The 14,074-nt window shown below is 39.5% G+C and overlaps 1 protein-coding gene across 7 annotated transcripts in view; it reads left to right on the forward strand.

The window, feature by feature from the left end:
- The first annotated feature begins 5,519 nt into the window (after window positions 1–5,519).
- Window positions 5,520–14,074, forward strand: part of LOC117293394 (protocadherin Fat 1-like) — a 114,623-nt gene continuing 106,068 nt past the window's right edge. For all 7 annotated transcript variants that reach the window (XM_033775703.1, XM_033775706.1, XM_033775707.1 and 4 more), the window contains exons 1-2: window positions 5,520–5,666; window positions 10,229–13,577. In XM_033775703.1, coding sequence (XP_033631594.1) covers window positions 10,265–13,577 — 3,313 coding nt within the window. In that variant the 5' untranslated portion in view covers window positions 5,520–5,666; window positions 10,229–10,264. The remainder of the gene's footprint in view (window positions 5,667–10,228; window positions 13,578–14,074) is intronic.

Raw genomic sequence — 14,074 nt, forward strand, 5'->3', positions numbered from 1 at the left:
CATCACAGCAAACTCCTACTTCCTGGCTCGCCCCATAACATTTTAAACGTTTTCTACATTTTTTTTATTGTGGAATAATTTGGCTCGTGCTTGTGAGGTCCTTTATTTCAACACACGGTGATGCGAATGATGTTGCCCTAGCCGTTGCCGTAGAAGCCTCTGCAGCCCATAACTTTGAAAAAGCAAAAAAATAGTTGTCTCATCGCCCATGCATCGCCAGAGCCGTCTCATCGCCAGTACGGCTCTGCTCATCGCCAGAGCCGATCCCAATATACGGCTCTGCTCATCGCATGATAACAGCGCCCTCATTGTTGAGGCATGTTCCTCCCGGCTAGTCTGGGTGGTCACCGAAGCAACACATGTGGAAATCTTCAATTAAAATACCACCAAAATGGGATCTGAAAGTAAAATAAACAGTGTCTGGACGGTATACTACCACTTAGGACACCGTTTATAAGCGCTGCATTGTGTTAGGAGAAAGTGACACCCATACCATTTAGGGGACCTTTTTTTTTTATTGCAACATACCGAACTTCACAATCTAAGTCATTGTTTACGTAGATTTGACAACCTTGAAGATAACGAACACTTTAGGAAGTTTGTAAAGACACTTTTCGCAAAACCATCTGCCGGCAGGAGTCCTAACCATTTTCCTCAGGCATTGTTCTCCCCTGAACCTTACTCTATGCTTGAACCGTATTTGAATCCTTTTTGAACGATTTTTTGTTGCAGCATTTGGGGCGATAACCGATTCTTTGTCCATGATTACGGCTTTCGGCATCGGAAAACTTAAAGTAACACGTTGCCTTGGATCGGTCGAGTTTGTCTTTGAAAAGCGTTTGTAACCATTTGTTATAAAATGCATATGATTAGAGAGATATTTTAAAAGTAGAATATAATGATCCACACAAACATGACTCAAAATGGCACGGTTTTCCTTTTACCTCATCGACTAACGCGGTCGGCCATTTGTAAATATCTTTCTAACCATATGCATTTTATAACAGACGGTTTCAAACGCTTTTCAAAGACCAACTCGACCGATCCAGGGCAACGTGTTCCTTTTAAAAGTTTCAAAAGTAGGCAATTTGTTCTCAATACGATTATGCATAGAGCAAGGACAGATATGGATAATATTTAACAACAAAATGTTATACACCAGGGTTTTCATCACAAAAATACCTGCAGGGCCAACAGTCTGTGTGACTGGTCAGTGCTTATGATTGCATTTTTCTGCCCGAGCATGCTCTATGAAACTAGACAGTAGGGTTTGAGTGGTGGTACTATGGGGGAGGGGGAGGGGATGAACCAGCTTGCCCTTCATTCAACCATAGACCTACAAATATAGGGATGCAGAACAAATTGCAAACAATTCAGATGAGAAATTCTTGTTGGAGCAATTCAGATGAGAAATTCTTGTTAGAGCCTGGTCGATGGTTCGGTATCCAATTCAAAGGGACGGAACAAAAATAGTTCAATTCACAAATTGCACATTTATATTTAATATTTTGGAAGTGATCGGTTTGGCTCATGCATTCCAACAACCAAGTGAAAATAATGTGTGCGGCTTTGCCTTTGCTCCGCTTCTCTCGCTCCCTACATAGTCCCGAGTTCCCATTTGAATCAAATCTACTTATTGATGTGATAGATAACAAGACACTGTTGATTTATGGTTTTACTGGTTTAATAAAGGTGTTTACCGCAAACACAAACTTTACCCAAAAATGTGGTCTTGTGGTCTGGGGTAAGTGTTAAAGAAGATAACTGCCGTTAAACGGCCAGTTATTCCCGCGGGGCCATCCAGTCGCGGCCTCTGTCCACTCAACCCCACCCATTGGTCATCATCCTATAAACCCTAAAGATGACCAGAGAGCATCTTCACCTGGTCTATATTAATTACATGATTTATTTGTCGGGGCCCACCACTGGGAATGGAATGTTAGATTCTGGAATAACTTCCGTTAGCTTGTTGGTGGGCTGGAAGTCCCCCTGCAGTAAAACGTGTCTGGGTTCACATCGTTAACTACTTGGCCCATCACTCATGAAATGTGCCCCTTGAGGGAGGTATTGTGCCATCAACCATATTACGCAATTTTCCTTGCTAAAGGATGCCATTATTGGGATGATGCCCTTTTTAGGGTATGACATCATGGGAAAATAATGAAATGGTGTCAGATTGGGGGAATAGATAATACTTTGTTTTAAGTTTGTTAGAACAGTTGGTGCCTCATAAGTAAACTGGATCATAGTTAAGTGGGATTTGAAACTTTGCATGGTGGAAATACGACCGCAAACCTTTTTGGATCATAGTTCGCAAGTCTGATGACACATGTAAACGTTGCAAAACCAGAACCAACGGGATAAACCCCTAGTATATTACATGATAAGTGTTCTGGGTTCTGTTACATGGGTTGAACCATGGATGAATAATATTATTCCTCCATGGTTGAACACAGCAAGGGGTGAACCATAAACACACATGACTATGGTAAAGTATCTTACCCAAGGAACCAACTGTCTGGTGTATAATATTGATATCTCGACATAATGACAAACTATTTTACAACCGACACAGAACTCAACTCGACCGACGGGTGCCGCAGATGACGTTTTTTCCCCTACAAATCCGGCTCTTTTAAGTTTTTTTCGATGATCTCATCTCTAATTCAGTTCCGTTATATAGGAAAGGGTTTTAACATTTTTGGGCGTGTAGCTGTATTGTGGTCATTGCGGTTTAACCAATAGAGTACTCACAGTTGATCATTATCACCCATCGTCATCGTGTCATCGTTATGGGTTTAGGCCATTTGTATTCATTGAATACACATAAAGTGCCCATCCCATTCGTTTATTCAGTATCACATCACAGTTGTATTATCTACCTCAATGGTTGTATCCGGAACTATTTTTTAACAAATTTCACCAATCAGAAATGAAAGAAGTGGTGCAGGTTGCAGTCAATAATTCAGTAATCGGATAATTACAACCAATTCCAAGAACATTGCATGATTTGTTATTTTATTTGGAGCATATTATGCAAACCGTTTATTTCGTCGAACCGTCTGGTCTGTAACTGTAGTTTTGTTTAAGTTTTTTTTTAACAAAACCACTATTCACCGATTTTTGTTGTCGCCCACCTCCCTCCCCTTTATAAAATAAATAAATAAATAGAAATGAAATAAAAACAAAATAAAATCGTATCTTTAATTTCAGGTGATCTTCGTCGTTGCTAATTGCAAAACGTTTATCTTAATCCGTTATCTTAAATTATACATGATTACCAACCAGACGGGTTAGCCCTAATCCAAACCCGATCCGAGGTCTCTTACTGATAACGCGTTTATTGTAAAGGGCGCCCTCACTACCTATTCACCCCGATTAAAAGATTACGACCGTTGTTATCAAAGGCAAATAACATTTTGTGCAGAGTGCCCAAGGCTAAAATAATGTTATTATCACTTGAGATGGACTACCGACCATTGGGGTGAGGAAAACAATATATGAATGTCATATCTTGCTAGAAATCTTAGGTCGGTAGAAATTAGCCAATTATTTCAATCCGTCTGCTGAATGACTCGTCAAACTCAGTGACTTTGCAGATAGGTTTTCCCTAATTTGTTGTCTAAGTTAGTTTTAAAATTATTATAGGAGGAGCTCAGAGAATCTTATTTGATGTTCAAATCTAAAGCTGTCTTCCGGAAACTGGAAGAACAACAAGTTTATTAGCGCTCAGTTATTAATTTTGTCGAGTCTGTATCTGTTTTCATACTATATAGGCATATTATTTCTTCCTTTTCCACGATCATTACGAAAATAATATTAGTGCTAGAAAGTATCAATTTGCATGTGAAGTTTTTTGCAAATCTAAAGTTTGTTTTTCTTAGGTTTGTATCTAAGCGGACCTTGTACTAATTTGGTAGTGTAATTTAGCAATACGCTAGTTTTTAAATGTTTAAATGACATTGCTCCACCTTATCTGTCTAATATGTTTCTTCTCCGCCAAACTCATGAATCTAGATTAACTTATGGCAAACACGCCTTCTCACACTCTGCTGCTGAACTTTGGAACACTCTCCCAATTAATGTCCGTAAATCTTCTTGTGTTGTTACTTTTAAGAAAAAACTTAAAACGTATCTCTTTCCTAAATAGTAGATTAATGATTTTGTTTCTTGCAAGTTTTAGTTTATCCTTTTCTTTGTTATGCGCTTTGATCAAGTTTTGGAAAAGTGCATTATAAATCTTTATTATTATTAATAATATATTGTAAAAGTGTTAGCTAATTGCGTGGCACTGCATCGGGCTTTCGTACCAGGAGAGCCTACTGACACCCGACCAAGTCATTATTTTTTAGTATCATTGTGATAACATTAAAACATGATTCGGTACGTATAAATGCAGCTCGATACATGCACTAGATAAAGGTGTTTTCGAAAAATAATAAATAATTGTATTGATAAAATGTTGAATAATTTTGGTAATAACCAAAGATTTTTGTTTAGAACGGGACTTGAACTTCCTGCGAGTGCGAATCTTCAACTTACGTGTCGGCGCTCCATACTGTTGGTGTTCTCACTATTGTATACATAGTTTTGTCGGGACTAGACTCTGGTCGGGACTCTAATTAATAAATTTGTTCAACTAAAAATTATGACAATAATTATAGATAATAATATTTATCAGTTATTATTAAGATAAAACAAATATGGCAATGCAAACCTGAAGTTATGTTGAGTAATACATTGGTAATTGGTAGATCACCATTGAAATAGGTACTTGGAATCCCGGGCAACAAGTTAACCCGTTGCAAAATTTATTGTTAGTGTCAGTTCTTAAGGAACTTTTGGTTGTTCTGTTCCTCCAAAACATGGTGGACTAAGGAATAACATTATCTTGACGAAAGTAAAACAAGTTCAACCCCTCCCCGAAAAAGACATATGAGAAAAAAAAAAAGCTATATCAACGTTTCGAGACTAAATCTAAGATCTGAGATCCTGGAGCGTGTGTAAGCCACGTGCCATCAGAGCCAACTCAGGTTTTTTTTGTACCGTGTGTTTACGTACGGCTTCATGTCAGAACATGATTGAAGAAAACTCCAAGTCTTGCATTTCCGGTTTGGTGATATACGCCGCAGCGATTGGTCGTCAACAAACAGGAGTAATCTTAATGAATATTCATGAGTATTATTAATCCGCACCGTGTTCAACCAGACTCTCAAAGTTCGGTCTCAAAAAACACAAATAATTCACTCAAATTAGAAATATGATGAAGGTATATGATTTCAAAGTGACAATTAGGAAGGGATAATTCATTTTAAAATATTTTTCGAACATCAAAATTCCCCTATTGTCTTTTTTTATTGTGAGCGGATTGATAAAGTAGTGCCAATTTTGTCAGCTGTTATTCCACACACAGCACACATGCATGCACTATGCGTGCAGTACTATGGTATGGGATCTGTTACACAACACGACACCGCACGGCCTGTGCCTCTCTCTCCGTCCCTCCTCAGTGAAATTTCTGTGTGGCTACTATTGTGAAGTTGAGACTCGGGCCGGACCATTTACGGTTTGAGAACTTACTCGTATTTTTGGATAATTAATGTGCTCTTGGACATTATATCTGCAAAGGAATACACTTAAATGATGCCAGAGATAGTGAGGTAGAGGTACGTATATTTCTTATTTACTGTTATTATTTAAAAACCTTTTTTTAACGAAAGTATTAGGAGTGTCTCAGGTGCGTGTTGCCAAACGGGTTGTGTTTTTGACGGGGCGATCGCGTTGCTCATGTCATACCGGGCCGGCGATGTGTGTTTTGGTCGGTAGGCATGCAAGCATGCGTGCCGTGGAGTCCGTTCTGGCTCGGTAGACAATTACTAGCAGACAACCATAGAGTAAGGATTCACATTACCTTTTTACACGTATTCATTTAAACCAGATGTTTTATCTATTATGTCATGTTGGACATTACAGTATGTAGATTCATATTTCAAACCTGTTTAATTTTGAAATGTTTGTTTAAAGTTGAACTTTGAAGTTTACGAATTTGTATCTTTTTCAATTCTTAGCTCTGTGTGTGTAAAGTTCGAAAACTATTTAATGTATAAAGTAACAATATTAATTGTGTATACACACGTGCGCAGTGCTTCGACCAGAATTTTTTTTTAATACGTCTTAAAGTACAAGAAAAATACCGGACTTGATCACCACTTTTTAAACTATTTGCCTTTTCAATTTCAAAACAGTTAATAAAGTCAATAATCACATTAAAAAACAATCTTAAGTTTGACTCCTTGTTTTTATGTAAAATGTGAAAAAGTGTTGGTCTGATTTGGGATCTTGCCCACACATTTTTACCCATACTTTTCTCTATTTCACTTATACAAAAATTGTAAAAGCTAATTATATTTCAGATGAATCGTTACGTATATGGTGTGACTTCAAGTTGATTACAGATTATAATTTATTGTTATTAAAAAAAAGATAAAATACCCCTCAAAAAGAACACAAATTAAAAGTAAGTTTTGAAAATATTATTAAGCATCTATCTACCCTGTCAGCCATTTTGAGAGTCAAATTGTTTCCAAAGGAGTTGTACTCCCAAACCGTTGGAAATGGTTGTCGCTCAAAGGGGTCAATTATACATTTATTTGCTTACCAAGCCCATCAGGCTGCCTTGAATTAATTTTAAAAATGTTATTCCACTCTCATCAAATCTTTTGCTTAGTTCTATTCCCTCATATAATAGAGTTTTGGATGAAAATAACCAAGTAAAATATAAGCAATGACTGCGCAAAGAGTTGTGTCCCAGGAAGTTTTCTTAAAAAAAAATTCAAGCAAAAAGTCGCATTATAGGCTATTCTAAAACACAAATTTCGTTGTACATAATGTCTGAAAATGTTAAAATTAAAGGACTGACAATTTTTATATGTGAGCTCATACATTTTTTCCTGAACCACCATAATTCATAAAATGTACACATCTTATTAAATACAAACAATTTAAACCACTGGATAAATACAGTTTGTCAGACTCGGTTTCAATATCAATCTTAAATTTTCTAAGCAAAGTGTGATGTATCAACACAAATCACCATCTTAAGATGAATCTTAGTGCTTTGTGAAATCGCCCAAGGGTTGTACCATATGAATCGAAGCTGAACCATCCTTGAAAGAAAAATAAACCACAAAGGGGTCTAAGTTACCCTGGAACCTTATAAGTTTAGTTTCCCAACACCACAGTCTATCAGTGTATACAGCCCACGCTAACTTTATTAACAGCCTCCCAAATGTTTCCATTGCACTGGACCGTAAAAAAAGACTTGCGTTCTTCAAACATTCCTATGCTTCTCTGCAGGAGAGATATCCAATACTCTACCATTAAATGGAAAAGCACTAATGAAGTTTCGTCATATTCGCTTGAATAGAAATCTGTAAGCTAGGGCAATATAAATTCAATTTGTTTGGGAAACTGACGATGGAAGGAACTAATTCTTCTCGGGCCTGTATAAATATAAAGGGTCAGAATCTACAATTATGGTTCACATCAGCTTGCATTGTTATTTTTTATGAAAAGGAAAAGTACACATATAAGTTTAATTTTGTTCTGACTGAATAGATGTTTTGTAAGCAAGGGAACGGTGACTGAATAGAGACTTGCCCTATAAGTACATAATTTGTTTTCATACCAAAGAAGTAGGATAATAATTCAAAAGATTATTATAATTTTCAGGGGGCATAAATTGCTCTGCTTTTTCGCAGGCAGTTTTAGATCTAGGTTAAATTTCAATTAGATTCCAATTTATTGGATTGAGCAATATAAACATTTGAAATTATGTCTCCCATTATGAAGTTGTAAAAACACGCAAAATATTTAAAAAGAAAATAGAAAGGACCACTGAGCCTTGCTCTCTATGGTTGTATCTGAGAAATTTATAAAAACCAATTATGGTTCTACTATGATATTTATAAAAAACAATTATAAGAGAAACTAAATGAACTTAGCAAAAACACACACAATATGTTAAACTGTTTAATTGTGACACTTTAGGCAGTTATAATTTGTGCCAAAGAGAAAATGAAATGAAGTTGCCAAATTTACACACACATTATTTTAAACTGTTTGATTGGAACACTCGGACATTTATAATTAAGAGAAATAAAATTGGAATGCCAGCAGGCAGGCCAGCCTGGACTTATTACATCAGTGGGCCACATTGGCCTCTTAGGCCAGGGTCTACTTGGGCTGCCTGCTATGCGGCTACCTTGCAGTCAACCCATGCCATCAGCCACTGGTGCCTGACTGCTAATGCATACTGTGAACACTCATAATGATGCAATAAATTATTACCATTAAAATTGCAGACGGCCTGCTGCAAACTTTCTGTCATTTATATGCAGTTCTAATCATTTGTTCCTAATGAATGTATTTCTTTTAATAGACAACAATGTTGATGTAGATTCTTATTGGAAATTCATTTGTATTTTATAATTTAAAGACACATGTAGGCTGTTACTTTTAGATTGTTAAAATTCTTTTGTATTTTATTTTTCAAGTAATAGCTTTTAAGCTATCGTCATAAAGATTTATGCCAACCTTTTCAGAAATTTACAGTCATTGTGACAAATATTTCAATTTATGTAGGAAGCCAACAAGAATTACATTACAATTTTTTTTCCTGAGTTGTTTAAGTTTACTGCTGAATTTCCTCTTTCAAATACTTGTTGAAAACACACTTAACATTAAATCCAACTTTGCTGAGGCTTGATACCAATTGTTATTACAATTTAAATAGCGTTGGTCAACAGTCCACTTTGTAGCGGTGAGCGTCCCGAGGCAAGCTACGGGTCATTGTCGCTTAAATATTGATCATCGGTAGTAAACAAGATCAGATCTGCACCACTGGCCGTGCTAATCCCCCTGTTTTCCTCACTGCTGCTTTTAGAGCCCCATCAGGATCAATACGATGATTAAACCCCAAAGCATCCACAGTATCCAAATTTCAAAAGGGGCATCTTGAAGGAATTTGCATGGGTTTTTCTGGTTGCCGTTGGGGCGCTGTGTGCTGTAGGAAGTTGATGCTGTGTCTAGCACCAGGAGGTGGCATTCCCGAATCCTGTTCAATCACGTTTCTGCGTGCTCCCCTCCTACCAATACCAAGAAGTTTTGACTGTGCTCCTGGTTACAAATGGCAAAAGAAATAGTTTGGCCTGAAGCTTTGGGAAAGCTTTGCATATGTGGTTTTTGACCTTTTAACTTGAGGTTTTGTGTAGATTTACTCTAGAATTAAAAATGACGTCATGGAAGTCAATTTTTTTTTATGGATTAATTTGCGTTGACAAGGTTATCATAGGCCTAAACAGTTTGTTTCAACAACCCCCCTCCCCCCTGAAATTAAAACTGATAATAATTATGTAATAAAAAAAAAGTAAAAATAAGATCTGGAAAAAAACGAAGAACAAAAAGAAGGAAAACAAGGGGAACTTCAGTGTATATTAGCTAACTTGTGTGTACAGTTACATTTACTGTGTTTACAATAGGGCTATTAAACACAAACACGAAACAATTAGGCCCTAATTTATTAGTGTTTTTAATGGTAACTCAATGTCAAATTTTCATCTTTAAAGCCCGGGAAAATACAATTAGCAGTAACTTGGTTGGAAAGGGGAAATGGGAGAGGAAATACTGAGGTTATTAATTACTTCCCCGACAACTCCACATTCTGTGAAGTGTCTTGTTAAATACTAACAATTGTCATCACCAGACTAGCCTGAAGGCTGGGTCTCACTTATTGGGTCGCTGGGGCCAGCTGATTGCCTGGAGGGACCTAGGCTCCCCCCCCCCCCCTCAAGCCTCAACCAACTCATCAAACTGCTACTGTGGTCTGGTTTGGGGTTTGAAGTTGCCAGTGCTTGTTAGAGGGGAGGTGTTGTAAGAGCAACATTTGTTTAATTGATTGCTTGAAGGGTTTTAGTTCTGAAAGTGAAATTTAGAGTTTGGGGTAATTTGAGGTGACCCCCTTTGTGCAAAATGAGGTAGGAGCACTTAGATTATTCATGCAGGTGCAAAACTGTGGTCAGCTTGTGTCATGCCCTGGTATGTGATCTATACACACATGTAAATTTAATGATTTGTCAGTTACTATTTTCAGAGTTTTTAAGGACCATTATAAATGCTAGAAAAAAAAATCACATTTTAATTTTGTCCTCGCCTTTGTATGTCGTTTCAGGTTCCATTTGATGGTGTTAAGTTCACCAGTGTAGCCATGGCAATCAAGATGGCGCACATTCATCCAGCCATTTTGCTGGTCTTCACCGTCTTCTTTGCCATCGTACGGACAACCAATGCGCAGGAGGCAACGTCCCCTCACAATTTTCACTTCACAAAGCCCGTCTACGATGCCAGCATTCCTGAAAATGCGCCAGTCAGGACATACATCCTTACAGAACCAAAGACAGGCATCTATGTTCCCCTTGATTCTGCCATTACTGGTGTGAAGTATACTATTGAAAGCGAAACCAGGCTCTTCAGGGCAGCAGATGAAAGAGTTGGTGACTTTTATTTTCTCAGAATTCGCACTGTCCCGTGTAAGAGCAAAGATGACTCCTGCTCAAGCGTTATCAACAGGGAGCAGAAATCAGAATATCGACTGCAGGTAAAAGCTGTTGGTCGCATGCCCGGCCAGGCTTCACTTGTTGCTTACACGGATATGATCGTTACAGTTACTGATGTCAATGACCAACGGCCGTTATTTTTGGAGTCTGAATATTCAGTCAATGTTGCCGAGGATATTCCAATACAGAGCAGCATTACAACCGTGGAAGCCACTGATGCAGATTCGGGAACAAATGGCGAGGTGTACTACAGCTTCAAGAAGCCGACAGACCAGTTTGCCATTCATCCAACAAGTGGGGTGGTAACTCTCACAAGACAACTTGATTACAAGGTGGTGCAGATCTACCGTCTCGTCATCATTGCCAGGGATAGAGGGATGATGCCATACAACATGGCGTCTCCCTTTGAGACAACCTTATGGATACATGTTCAAGAGGTGAACAAGCATGCACCGCTGATGACCATTCAGACACAATCACAACTGTCTAAAAACAGTGATATTGGCACCATTTTTGCCAGCATCACTGTCAGCGATGATGACGATGGAACCAATGGGCAGGTGAACAATGTCCGCATAGTTGAGGGAGACCCCGATGGGTATTTTGCAGTCGCTAACGAAGGAGGCAGCTTTCACATCAAGACACAAGGTCTCTTCAAGCAGGCATCGCCCGGTCATTTCAATCTGACGGTCGTAGCATCTGATCAAGGAAGCCCGCCAAAGACAACAACCCAGATCATCCCAGTTGAGATATCAGGATCGTACAGTCATGCGATGTTCTTCCGGAGTCCACTGATGAACACCTCCGTCTCCGAATTTGTCCCAATCAACACCCCACTCATAAGCGTAACGCCTGAAAAGATGGACCAGAGCATCGCAGTTAGCTATGTCCTGGCTGACAGCAAGTCTCCTGTTTTCATTATCAACGAGCACACAGGGTTCATTACTTTGAATCAGGAGCTAGATCGGGAAACCAAGAGTGTGTACAACATTACAGTCTTTGCTAACGTACAGGAGAGCCAAGCTGTTGCCTATGTTGTGGTGTATGTATTGGATGCCAACGACAATGCTCCATTGTTTGACCAGGACATGTATGAGGTTGACCTTCAGGAGAATATGCCCATCAACTACCCCGTTATGCAATTAACTGCTCGGGATGCGGATATAGGCGAAAATGGCTTCATTTCTTACAGCTTGGCCAACATGAATCCAGTTCCGTTTACGATTGACCACATGACGGGTTTCATCAACACGAGTAAGATTTTGGATTTCGAGACGATGAGGCGAGAATACAGACTGCGTGTCAGGGCTTCAGATTGGGGGTTTCCGTATCGCCGTGAATCTGAAATTGTTGTGACTATCCATCTCAAGAATATCAACGATAATCGACCGCAGTTTGAGAAGATAGACTGTGTTGGGACAATATCTCGCACCCTGCCTGCCGGCCAATTCATCGATGTGATTTCTGCCATTGATTTTGATGGAGATGAGAGAGTATTAAGCATTGTTTCAGGCAACCCTGGTGATCTGTTCGAATTGCACCCCTCCTCTGGTAACCTTACTCTCAGGAGGCGCATCGAAGATACAGATGGACAGTTTTATAGTCTTCGTATCAGGGCTAGCGACGGACAGGGTTCCAATAGTTATATGTTCACCAACATCAGCATCAACAACAATCGCAACGTCAAGTCTGGCGGACACATGAGAGATTCCAAGGTGCGGTGCAAGTCCACAACTGCTCTGGAAGATATAAAAGATCTTCTCCGCCGTAAGATAGAGGATGACCGCCTCTCTGAGTCGATCCCAGACGTTGATTTCTCTGAGCTGTACAACGCCAACCACCACCAGCCTCAATTTGACGTTGACTTTCCATCAATTATCTCCGTCACGGAAGATGCGGCAGTTGGAAGTGAAGTTGTTCAGGTTTTGGCATCAGACAGCGATCCAGGATTCAATGGTAAAATTATATACGCCATCTCTGCTGGGAATACTGGTTCTCATTTTAGAATTAATTATGAGACTGGTTTGCTGGAAATTCTGAGACCACTCGACCGGGAGCAGTTTTCAAACTACGAACTAACAATCAAAGTATCTGATCTGGGACAACCAAGGAACACGGAGAAACATCACATCACTATCAATGTTGAGGATGTTAACGATAATGCTCCAGAGTTTGATCAGATGGAATACAGCGCCGAACTATCAGAGGACACTGAAACAGGCACAGTGTTTCTTGCTGTTCATGCTAGCGATCGGGACATTGGCCGCAACATGGACGTTCGTTACAGTATTGTGAGTGACTCCCCAAATTTCGCCATCAACAGCGGTACCGGTGAGCTGCGTGTCACCAAACCCCTCGATCGCGAAACGATTGCCGTTCACGAGATCAGAGTCCAAGCCAGCGACATGTCTCCTGATAACCCATTGTTTAGCATTGCAGTAGTGAGGGTCGCCGTTCTGGACATTAATGACAATCCACCGCAATGCATGCGCCAGATTTACAGCGTCAATATGCGAGAGGACCTTCCGATCGGCACAGTCCTGATGACCGTTCAGGCTGTTGACCCAGACTTCGGCCCAAATGGTCTGGTCACCTTTAGTATTGAAGACGATATTGCCAGCATATTCAGTATTGACCGAGACTACGGAACGATGCGTCTGATCTCAGACTTAGACTTTGAATCCAAACAGACGTACGATATCTTGATCAACCTCCAGGACCAAGGCTCTCCAGCCAACAGTTCTCAGTGTCACGTCTTCGTTCAGGTTATAGATGTTAACGAGAACAGACACCACCCAGCCTTTAGGAACTTTTACGCTAAGGGATCTGTACTGGAGAATGCAACAATCGGATCTTCTGTTATGACAGTGACTACAGTGGACTTTGATACAGGCATGGATGGATTTGTGACTTACTCAATCCGGGATGGTACTGGGCTTGGATGGTTTACTATTGATGACAGAGGTGAGTCAAATTTTCCCTCTTTTGTTTTTACACTGATAAAGATCTATGTGTATTCTCACCGTATATTCAGTTCTGTGAAAAATTTCCACACCATTGCATTGCTAGAGCAGTATGTCTTATCACGAGAGCGCCAAGCTAGCCCGGTGGCTAGAGGCAGGTCTAACTCTATAATATGAGTTACCAGCAGGTACTGCACTGCAATGATTTAATTATGATGTAAGTACACATTAGGGAACTTGCTCCAACAGAGTATTGAACACCCCCAATCCCCCCCCCCCCAAAAAAAAAAAAAAGAAAAATCCTCCACCCCCCCCCCCCAAAAAAAATAAAATAAAATAAAATAACAACAGTAGAAATGTATCGAGACTTGTGTTCCTTTTTCAGTAGAACTTGTATTCAAACATATTAATTAGTTGGTAGGACATGTCACCACAATAGATTTGTCTCTTCTTAACACTCCATCATGTGTCATCCTCTGTCCTCATCACAAGAAATTT

Source organism: Asterias rubens, chromosome 8 (assembly GCF_902459465.1).
Source record: "Asterias rubens chromosome 8, eAstRub1.3, whole genome shotgun sequence".
Classification (NCBI taxonomy): Eukaryota; Metazoa; Echinodermata; class Asteroidea; order Forcipulatida; family Asteriidae; genus Asterias; species Asterias rubens.